Genomic DNA, 12,430 nt, shown 5'->3' on the forward strand with positions numbered 1-12,430 from the left:
ATCCATCCATACTCACTAACTTTCGCGTATATACCTAATATATATGCTAAATTAGAAATTTTAAAAATATGTTAGAAGCCTAAACACAGTATGTTCTTAAGTGTAAACGCTGGTTAAGTGTCAACCAAATTAAGTTTATTACCACATACCATCTGCCTCAGTGTCGGTACCCTACACATTGGACGAGCACGTCAAAATGGCGGCGGGCCAGTCTTGCATTCTCGCGTTTGTTTTCATAGCGTATTTTCATGTAAGTTTACATTAAAAGTAATTTTATAATATTTCAATATATTTTTTTCACATTGACAGCACTTTATAGACAAAATTCAATTATTTGTACGCACCTCTATGTTCATTCAACATCCATAGATTTAGGATTTTTTATTTCGTTAAGTATTTTTTGAGTTATACAGAAAAGCAAATATTTATTTTGTTAAGAAATGCTCAGCAATATCTGCAAATCAATATTTATTTAAAAGAGCAACACAGAAGTTTCTTGATCATTCTTCTTGTGATGACTCTGCATTCCGAATGAGCGGTAGAATAAAAAAACTTGACTATTCAAAAGTGCTTATATTAAGTTTATTTGAATATATATTATTTCTATTTCTATTTGTATTTCTATTTCTGCTACCAAAAATTGTTCAAATTCAAATTCAAATTCAAATTAATAATAATAATATTTATTCATGTAGGACATTTTAGCCGCTTATGAACGTCAAATTTTTACACTATAATTTTAATTGTTTCCTTACCGCTCAGTTCGGTACATAGATCCAATTGACAAGAACTGGTAAGAAACTCAATTGAATTACTTTTTTTAAAAGCCAGTTTATTTACAATGTATATTTATATAGGTGTCTATGTCTAACATTAAATGAAAATCCAGTGCATGAACAACTATTGCCATGCATGCTCCTTATTCAAGTAAGTTAAGAATAAATGTTGAAGCGTGTGAGGGATAAAGTCAGTCGTATCTTTTCGATGCGCCGAGGTTTTCGCTGATCATCAGCTCGTATCAGAGCCCAGGATAGATAATGGCACTATATCAGTGTTCAGGAACTACTACCTCTATCTATCTACCCTCTTACTACTACTACCTATATTTTTGAACATATTTTTTATAAGTGTGGTGGATCGGATGAATCGATGATGCTGTGGACAAAGAATGAGTGCATTTATATATGAATGATACTTTCCAATTGATATCTACTAATTATATACGATCTATTACTACTACTAGCTGTCCCGGCAAACGTTGTTTTGCCATATAAATTAATAACGCTATAAAAAAATAGGGGTTTGTGATAGAAGGGTGGAAATTTAGGGTTCTGAGTATTTTTAATGACACGTAATAAAAAATATAAATATTTTTTTTTGTTATTAACCCTTATCACTTAGGGCTGAAAAATAGATAGTAGCCGATTCTCAGACCAACCGAATATGCATATAAAATTTCATAAAAATCAGTTAAGCCGTTTCAGAGAAGTATGGTAACTAACATTGTGATACGAGAATTTTATATATAAGATTAAATAAAGAAATAAAATATTTTAGTGAATCAAGGAAAAATATAATGTCACTTTATACAAACAATATGAGGAACGAACTATAAACATATTACTTTTAAATGTAAAAAGTTTAACGAAAGAATATTCACAATAATAATATTAGTACATACTAGTCATATGTAGTGGCGTTGCCCGCGGGACTTCGAAAAGAAATCTTACCAAGCTTTAATTATACACAAATCTACAACGAATACTATATTCGAATGATTTTAGGCTATTCGCCCAGTGGACATTGAATTTAGTTTTTGTAATTTGTATTGTAAAACTTTATGTTGGGATAAAAATGACTTGTATCCAGAGCCGTAAAATATTAATAAATAAAAAATAAATAAATGTGCAAAAAAAGTAAAAATGTCATATCATAACCTAATAAAATATACAAATTAAAGAAAAACAACAATATATACTTAAATAATTTCAATTTCCATTTAAAAAATAAAACAATGTAATTTTGATATATTTTTATTCTATGCCAATAACATAGATAATTATTATGGATCCAAAAAAAATACAGATCTTCCGAGATAATCCAAATTGGGAGGAAGATTTGGAGAATACAATATTTGTGGGCCCATCTGACTTGCTCCGTTGGAAATCGTATACGGCTTTTAAGAAAAAAATTAGGAAAAATTGTAGGTGTAAGGTGCGCCAAATATTTGTTATTTTATTTATTTATTTATTGCAGTATCACAAAAATATAAATGCACATGCATACAGAGTGTGGTGGATTTTTTTCTCCATATTCGTCCATCTCTTTTTCAATGATGGAACAGGCAAAGATCCTTAGACCGTACAGCCTAGTCTACTTGAGTGTGGTTGAGTGTTTTTTTATTTTTTTTTATTTGGGCACAAATGAAAGAACGTAAAATAACTGATCAATTATGGCGGGATTTTTTTCTTTTCTTTCATCTCTTTTTATATAGGATGGGTTAGCGGTTGAATGTAAACATAGCATTCTGCTACGTTCACATTCAGCCGCTTCCCCTGCCACTCGCGCTGCCGGAAATATTGCCGGGCGACAACTGAATGTAAAAACACGCTGTTTGTCCTTTCAACAAGGACAAATAGCAACAACAAGGACAAGTCCTTTGACTCGCGCACGGAAAACCGACAATCGAGGGAGCGCCGGGCAGCGCGAGTGGCAGCGCCAATGGGGAAGTGTTTCCACTCTCGCGCAGCTCACTTCCCTGCCCACTCGAGCTGAGTATAAATTGGGCATTAGGTACAATAAGGTTTAATGTTCACATACAGCCCAGTCTTTTGGCGGGATTATTTATCTTTTTTTTATATGGGATGGGCAATGAACATTTCACTATACAGCCTAGTCTTGCCAGAAATATTAGACAGTGTTCTTTTAACAGCTCACCTATTTTAAGTCACGTCTTACTTGTACTTGTTTTTTTTTAATAATATTATAGGATGGGCAATAATCACATACAGCCCAGTCTTTTGGCGGCATATATTTATCTTTTTCTTTATATGGGATGGGCAATGAACATTTGACTATACAGCCTAGTCTTTTGCCAGAAATTTTAGACGGTGTTCTTTTAACAGCTCACTCATTTTAAGTCACGTCTTACTTCTACTTGTTTTTTTTTTTTAATAATATTATAGGATGGGCAATAATCACATACAGCCCAGTCTTTTGGCGGCATATATTTATCTTTTTTTTTTTATATGGGCTGGGCAATGAACACCTGACTATACAGCCCAGTATTTGCCAGAAATTTTAGACGGTGTTCTTTCAACAGCCCACTTATTTAAAGTCACGTCTTGTACTTCTTTTTTTTTAATAATATTTTTTTTTATTTATTAGGTAGCGAAGAGCACTGGAGTCGCGCCAAATATAAAATTGAATGACGGTAGAGAAATACCAAGTTTTGGACTCGGAACGTGGCTCGGATTAAAGAGGGACGTGAGTATATTATAATATTCTGATAACAATTGTTAATTTAAGAAATTTGTTCTGCAGTAACTGTAGCGAACTCCTTGATAGGTTTTTATACTATTTTTAAATTTTCTAATAATATTCTTTGACATATTCTTTATTGTTCACTTTCTATTATATATCGCTGTCATACTAGTCGCATTTTATTTAATCTCCGTATTTTCCTTATCAAAACCCTCAGCACCTCTCACTCATCAGACACATTTCATACCTCCTCTTCAGTAACTCTATACCAACCTCGGATATTTCACTTTGTATAAAGTCATCTGCAAGAACATATCAGTATCATCTATATATTCCCTTCCGATCGATCCCTTGTCCAATTCAAACGGGCCTACGATGGCCGGATCCGAGGTTCGAACCCCTAGCGGTGTCCTCAGACTAAAGTCGTATCCGTCAGGCGGGAGTTGTCCTTCAGCCCCTCCATAAGTCCTTCCTTTGGTTTGGAGTGCCATCTGCACTTGCCTCTTATCGTCCGGTGAAGCTGTAAAGGCCAGCTGCGGACAACAGCATTAGAGTAGTCCGGAAAAAGCTTATTTATACAGCCAAGCATGTTGCTTGGTACTCCAGTTAAAGGGTGAGAAATGGTAGTAAATTAAATTTACAGGGTCTTTCATAATATATTGGGTTTACGTATGTAATATTATGTTAGGCGACGGTTACATACCATTAGTTGAATCAATTTTTTTATATTACGATGGTGGCAAACAAGCATACGGCGAATCTGATAGTAAACGATTTTTTTGAGGGATGATAATGGAATGATGCCTAACTGTATACGCTGTCGGGGCACCGGTGGAGGATGATAAGATGAGCATGAGGTCAGGTCAGTTAGCACATGATGGTAGACAACTTCGTAGCCTATGGACGCCTGAAACACCAGGGGTGTCACTTGCGCGTTTAATTGTCATTCCAATTATTTAAAAAAAACTAGGGTTGTTCCTATACATATAAATAAAATTGGAGTGTCTGTTTGTAACATTGGAATAACCGTTTTTTACTACTAGCATATGAATATAAATACGGTATATACACCAAAATAACATTTTTACAATTTTTGTCTGTCTGTCTGTTTGTTCCGGCTAATCTCTGAAATGGCTGAATCGATTTTGACGGGACTTTTATTGGCAGGTACCAGATGTAATAAGGAGTAACTTAGTCTACTTTTAATTTAGAAAAATAAAGTTAAATTCCATGCGGACGAAGTCGCGGGAACAGCTAGTGTACTAATATAAAACTAGGTTACTTTTTAACATTGCACTGAATAAAATATTTTTCTTTCTTTCTTTCTTTCTTTCTTAACAAGAGACCTGCCAGCTTGCTGGCCATTAAATAAATGAACATCCCTGGACAATTAACATAGCGCCATCTAGTCTCACAGTAAGCAGAGCTGTTATGTGTATCTACTAGACAACTGATATAAAAACTTAGATACTTTTTGTAAATACATACATAATATATGTACATAGAAAACACCCAGACCGATACAAACAATCATACTCATGAATACAAATGTTTGTACCGTGCGAGGAATCGAACCCGATCAGAAATAAAACATTGTGCCAAACCGCTAGACACCAAGCCGTTATAATAATAAAAAATAAAACTTTTCCAGGGAACTCGAGTGCAAGTCAATGACGACTCTGTTGAGAAGGCCGTAGAGTATGCAATCGATGCTGGATACAGACATATAGACACTGCTCATATATACAACACTGAGGACCAGGTAATATATATGAAGATATACTATATATATCAGTATTTTTTTTTATTTATATTTTTATGTTTAGTTTTAATTATTTATAACATTTTTATGAAATTATTATTTGCACATTTGGACCCACTCAACACTTCCTATGCCACGCTCTATTGGGTTGACTGGAAGAGATCTCTTTTAGAGATCAGTCATCCTTCGTTAACATTAGTTGTAATTAATATACTTACAAATGTATTTAATTGCAATAAAGAATATTTATATATATATATATATCTACATACATATAAATAAAATTGGAGTGTCTATTTGTAATATTGAAATAACCGTTTTTTACTACATGCATATCAATATAAATATTGTACATACACCAAAATAACATTTTTGTCTGTCTGTCTGTTTGTTCCGGCTAATCTCTGAAATGGCTGGACCGATTTTGACGAGACTTTATTGGCAGGTAGCTGATGTGATAAGGTTTTTCGCTTCGATTGTATTTGACGTTTCGACTTGTAAAATGTAGTGTGTAAAAGAGCAACACACAACTTAATGTTCCAAATAACTTAAAAAAGAATTGTTGACTATTCGTTTAAAAGTTTATTTGAATAAATGATTTTCTAACACACAAGCTGCTCTTTTGAATAGATTTTTTTTATATAAATAATTACAGTACCGACATCGACTTTAAAATTTTGTAGCCGACTGTACATAACTATAAAATTCAAGATGCAAAATTCAAAATATCTTTATTCAAATCTACCGTCAGTTCGGAATGATATCGAGATGAGAAGAACTGACAAGAAACTCAGCTCGTATTTTTTTCAAATAATAGTGGAACATGTTTATGATATAATAATAATTATCACTGTCTGTCTATCACTAAGGTCGGGCGAGCCATCAACAACAAGATAAAAGAAGGGGTTATCAAGAGGGAAGACATATTTGTCACTACAAAGGTAATTTTTTATATTTTACCCGCGGCCTCACATAGTTTCATTACTCGCTACTAGATGGCGCTGAAGTCACAAAATGTTTTTTTATATTTGTTTTTAAAAAAACACTTTTTTTTAAAAAAAATAAATTTGGAGGTATTAGAATCCTATGTTCATTCTAATACCTCCAAGAACATGTGTACAAAATTTCATGATGATCGGTTCAGTAGTTTTTGCGTGAAAGCGTAACAAACATACCTACTTTCACATTTATAATACTAGTAAGGATTCTATGATAGCGCTGGAGACGGTGATCGAGCATCACGTTATCACGTTATATCCGTGATACCACTCACTCTGAACTATACGCCAATCTTCTTGTCCTGTAATTTCGCTGCCTAATCCGACCCTACAACTGAAAGACATCTTACATTTACATTATATACATATATCAGTATCCGTGTTAGGGCACGCAAACATAACAAAATTATTGTTAATACTTATTGTAGCATATGTTCGAAAGAGAAGGAAGTATTATATCACACTGCTGGCGTCTTAAGAGAATGCTCTTAAGACGCCAGCAGTGTGCGATAGAGACGGCATAATACTTCCTTCTTTTTCGAACATATCCTACATAATGATGTTGTGAAATGCAAGTGAGAACATTGGTGTGTGTGAGAGACGAGACTGTTCGCACGGGTGTACATGTATTATACATATAAACCTTCCTCTAAAATCACTATCTATTAATACAAACCGCTTCAAAATCCGTTGCGTAGTTTTAAAGATTTAAGCATGCATAGGGACGGACAGACAGCGACAGCGACTTTGTTTTATACTATGTAATGAAGTATATTATACACGAAAGTTTAAAAATAACTATTTGTTTATTTGTTCATGTTACTATTTGTGCATTTGTTAATTTTCAGTTATGGAACAGCCGCCACGCTAAAGAGGACGTAGTGCCAGCCCTGAAGGAGTCACTGAAACAGCTCAACTTGGATTACATAGACTTGTATCTCATACACTGGCCCATTGGGTTGTTGGTAAGTAGTACACAGAGAAAAAACCGGGTTAGAAGTTATTGGGAAGTTTCAGATGATACGTCTATGCAGCAGTGCTTTATTTTTATTCCCAGGGGTGGGTCTACCTAGGGGCTTTTTGGGCTGCAGCCCAGGGCCCCGAGGTAACAAAGGGTAACACAGTCCCCAATGAAACGATAGTTAGGATGTAAAAAATATGTAGAATAGTAGCCCGCGGCTTCGCTCGCGTAAATTTATCCCCTTAGGGGTGGAATTTATCAAAATCCTTTCTTAGGGGATCCCTATGTCATAGTAGCTTTATGCATGCAAAGTCTCAGCCCGATCGGTTTAAAATTGACAAACTTTCATCCCCTATTTTATACCCGTGGGGGTAGAATTAATCAAATCCTTTCTTAACCAGACCGATACAAACAATTATACTGAATACAAATGTTTGTGCCGTGCGAGGAATCGAACCCGCGACCATCAGAAGCAAGGAGGTGTGCTAAACCGCTATACCACCGAGGTCGTCAAATGTACTAATTCTGGTATAAATGTCCTACATGAATAAATTATAAATTTGAATTTCATATCCTGACAGTGATTCAGTGCTATCCATTTTGTTATTATTTTGAGATGTTCATTTATGTTTCAGGCCAACGGGTCATTTGACACGACCGACAACCTGCAGACCTGGCAGGGTATGATCGAGGCTCGGGACCAGGGGCTCGCCAAGTCTATCGGCGTCTCCAACTTCAATGAGCAGCAACTCGACAGACTCATCTCGTTGAGTCACGTCACGCCGGCTGTACTCCAAGTTGAGGTATCCACACTTGCGTAAAAATCGGTTATTTAATTCAATTCCTTATTTTAAAAAAAAACAAGGATCCAAATTGGATATTGTAATAACTAGGTGTCCGGCAAACGTTGTATGGCCATATAAATTAATATCGCTATTAAAAAATAGGGGTTGGAGATAGGAGGGTGAAAATTTAGGGTTGTATGTATTTTTTAATAACACAGTAAAAAAAATATATTATAAATCTCGAAAAATTAAAAAAAAATCCAGGGTGAGCCACCCTTAATAGGGTATTGAAAATAGTAGCCTATTTTCAGACCTGAGTATGCATATAAATTTCATAAAAATCGGTAAAGCCGTTTCGGAGGAGTATGGTACCTAACATTGCAGCATTCCGAATGAGCGATAGATTAAAAAAAAAATGTTATGACTATTCAAAAGTGTTTCAATGTAAGTTTATTTGAATAAATGATTTTCTATTCTATTCTATTGTGACATAAGAGTAGCTACTCTCGCCGGCTTCGCACGGGTGTACATGTATTATATATATAAACCATCCTCTTGAATCACTCTATCTATTAAAAAAACCGCATCAAAATCCGTTGTGTAGTTTTAAAGATTTAAGCATACATAGGGACAGACAGCGACAGCGACTTTATTTTATACTATGTAATGATTTTGTTTCCAGATCAATCTGAACCTCCAACAGCCGTCCCTCCTGGCGTACTGCCGTCAGCACAACATCACAGTCACCGGGTACACGCCCTTCGGTTCCCTGTTCCCCAGCAAAGCAGTCGACGGGGCTCCACCCCCTCGTGTAGACGATCCAGCCCTGGTTGAAGTTGGCAACAAATATAACAAGACTGTCCCCCAGATTACCCTGAGATATCTGGTGAGTTTCTTGACTTGACCTCGGTGGTCTAGTGGTTTAGTACACCGCTTTACGTCCGATGGTCGCGGGTTCGATTCCTCGCACGCACAAACATTTGTATTCATGAGTATGATTGTTTGTATCGATCTGGGTGTTTTATATATATAATATGTATGTATTAACGAAAAAAGAAAATTATATCTATGTATTTGTATCAGTTGTCTAGTACCCATAACACAAGCTTTAGCTAGCTTAACTTGGGTCTAGATGGCGCTGTGTTAATTGTTCTGAGATTTTTTTTTTTTATATTTCCAAAAGAAATCTCATCTCCCCTCTTAAGGAGAGGAGATGGCAACTTACCCCCGGCAGAAGCACAGTCGGCCGGGGTTCAGGGCCCCAGGGAGAGAAACCGGCGTACAATGCGGGCAGAATTTTTTTATATATATATTTATACAGCACCGCTTTCTGCAACTTTTGGCCGGGCTTCAGGGCCCCAGGGAGAGAAACCGGCGCCACTTTTTGCATCTTTCCCGGAAGTGAGCCACCTCGGAATCCCAACCGTCTGAGATGTTGTTCCAGACTGGTTGGGATAAGGCCGTTCACCGACATAACGATTGAAATGATTTCGGTGGATATATTATAAATAAATCAATTTATTTTAATTCCAGATCGAATTGGGAATAATTCCAATCCCAAAATCGACGACCAAGTCTCGTATCGAACAGAATCTGGCGCTGTTCGACTTCACCCTCACACAGAAGGAGAGGGACTTGCTGAAGAGTTACGACACGGGGTACCGGACCATACCGGTGCTGCACTGGATCCAGCATCCCTACTATCCGTTTGAGAAGAAACAGCAATGAGACAGACATACATACATTGTTAATATATAGCATTTATAATAAATAAATATATTTAATAGAATTTATTTGAAACTGGCTACTCGCCCCGGATTCGCACGGGTGTACATGTATTATATACATAAACCTTCCTCTTGAACCACTCTATTTATAAAAAAAAACCGCTTCAAAATCCGTTGCGTAGTTTTAAAGATTTAAGCATACATAGGGACGGACAGACAGCGACAGCGACTTTGTTTTATACTATGTAATGATTGAACAATTTGTCTAAAGTCCAAATAAAATAATCATTTATTCATATAGGACATTTTAGTCAAGGTTTTATTTTAATATTAGCTGTACACGCGACTTCGTCTGCGTGGAATTTAACTTTATTTTTCTAAAATAAAAGTAGCCTAAGTTACTCCTTATTACATCAGCTACCTGCTAATAAAAGTCCCGTCAAAATCGGTCCAGCCATTTTAGAGATTAGCCGCTACAAACAGACAGATTGCCTATCTGTATAAAATATTAAAAAATGTTATTTTGGTGTATGTACCGTATTTATATTCATATGCATGTAGTAAAAAATGGTTATTTCAGTATTACATACCTCCCGACCGCAAAATTGAAAACAAAACAAACAAATATTTCAACTGGAGATGGTGGTGGATGTAAATCTGTAGCTCTTTCCATTACATTATCTATACATATATGGAGAAAAGGATAGCGGATATAGTAAGTGGACTGTATGGAAATGAAAAGGTGCACAGTACGTACCTTCGACTTTACAGCTGCTGCACTAGATGGATACTAAGTTTTATCACAGGCACACAAAGTTACTTATTATTAATATTCTAATATATTAATTCATATTATAAAGCGGACCTTATAGACTAACATGTCATCATTATATAATATTTAAAAACTCGTACAATGATATTGTCTGTGTGATCACGGATGAAGACGGCAATCTGCCACGGTATGTATATGTTTATAAATGGCGCGAAAGTTTATTTAAAAAATTAGTGTTTGTTTGTGGGGTCTCTCTGCTACCAAAATGTTGGAACCACACTATGTATATATATAGCAAAAATATATAAACGTCTGTCACGTACAATATATGAAAATCTGGAGTTTCTAAAATAACGAATTTGATATGAAAATTTTTACACCTTTGTTCCTGTTTCACAAGTAGGTTTAACGATCCAGTTTCATATTTATTTTCGTTCTTACACAATGCGCGCGCGCGTCAAGAACTTACGGTCAGTTACTAAAATGACTGTATGTAAGGGAGGGGAACCGAAACCGTGGGAACACAAACTAACGGACTATTGATATGTTTATAAATGGCGCGATGGTAAATAATTTTGAACAGTCTGTTTGTAATATTGAAATAACCGTTTTACTACATGCATATGAATAAATACGGTACATACACCAAAATAACATTTTTGTCTTTCTGTCTGTTTGTTCTGGCTAATCTCTGAAATGGCTAGACCGATTTTGACGGTACTTTTTTTGGCAGGTAGCTGATGTAATAAAACTAAGGCTACTTTTATTTTAGAAAAATAAAGTTAAACTCCACGCGGACGAAGTCGCGGGAACAGCTAGTTGTAAATATAGTATACAAAATACAAAACGATTATATAAATTACTTAATTCATTACAATATTATTTTATAAAATCACAAACAGCAATATTCCTTCAGCAAACACAGCTCACGATATAATTATACCGGAAAAAAAATATTTCTACCAATTTTGTGTCTATGGTTAAAAAAATATTGGCATGTAGATATAAAAAGTGAACTAAAAACTTAACAAGGTCGGCTTTTTATTATAAAACATATAATTGTAGTGACCAGTTAAGGAGATCTAATGTAAAAATATATATAATGGACAGAGTTCGGCTAGGGTTGCCAAACATGTTCATCCGAAGTTCCCAGGAGGCGAGTGGACGTGGACGCGCCCAATCGGCGGCTCCTTCACTGGAGACCCGCGGCCATCGGTTGAATGCAAATGCGAACCCGCACGAAGGCGTCTTTCGTGAGGAGGAACGCGAGGGGTTTTGGTGGGTCGGTCGTCCTCAGTATTCGTCCGCTCCCCTTCATAAAGGCGGACGTTTCGGTGTGACTCGTTAAAAAAAAAAAAAAAAAAAAAAGGGTTGCCAAACATGCAGGATGGTCACCGCCCAATAAGGGTTGCTCCATCCAAAGCGATCTGAGGTGGAGGAGCGCATGGTGGCGTCTTCTCAAGAGAGGTGGACCCCCCAAAATAAAAACGAAGGGTAGGAAGGGTAGGGAAGGGTAAAAACGAAACTAAACTGGGTCGACGCCGCCGGAGTTGCGGTGGACTGACATTCTATCCCGCGACTCCAGCTATAGGCGCTTCGTCGGGATACCTTGGAGTTTTTAATGAGTAGGAGTCTCACCCGCTTGCCTCCCCCGGGGCGGGCGGGTCTCCATGAGGGATTTTCTCTAAGTAAAAAAAAAGGGTTGCCAACCATGGGGGGCGGAAGGTGTATTTTCCACCCGAAGCCCCAAATTGGATTCTCAAAGCGGAGGATGTAGGCATCCGAGGTTCCCAGGAGGCGAGTGATCCGTAGAGTTTGGGCACGGAGTGGCGTGGGGCGCCTAACTACGGCGGCTCCTTCACTGGAGACCCCCGGCCAGAGTGCGGTGGAATGCAATGCCAATCCACACGAACTCGTCTTTGGCTTCGGAGGAACACCGTGG

The 12,430-nt window shown here is 36.7% G+C and overlaps 1 protein-coding gene across 1 annotated transcript; it reads left to right on the plus strand.

The window, feature by feature from the left end:
• The first annotated feature begins 155 nt into the window (after window positions 1–155).
• LOC131852302 (aldo-keto reductase AKR2E4-like) lies at window positions 156–9,754 on the plus strand. Its single transcript, XM_059202978.1, has 8 exons — window positions 156–250; window positions 3,388–3,486; window positions 5,135–5,245; window positions 6,115–6,186; window positions 7,092–7,208; window positions 7,840–8,007; window positions 8,672–8,875; window positions 9,523–9,754. The coding sequence occupies exons 1-8, from the start codon at window positions 197–199 to the stop codon at window positions 9,715–9,717; spliced, it is 1,020 nt and encodes a 339-aa protein (XP_059058961.1). The 5' UTR covers window positions 156–196; the 3' UTR covers window positions 9,718–9,754.
• The last annotated feature ends 2,676 nt before the right edge of the window (window positions 9,755–12,430 follow it).

The sequence above is a fragment of the Achroia grisella genome, unplaced genomic scaffold (assembly GCF_030625045.1).
Source record: "Achroia grisella isolate CSIRO2021 unplaced genomic scaffold, CSIRO_AGI_Agris_v1 utg841, whole genome shotgun sequence".
In the NCBI taxonomy this organism is placed as follows: domain Eukaryota; kingdom Metazoa; phylum Arthropoda; class Insecta; order Lepidoptera; family Pyralidae; genus Achroia; species Achroia grisella.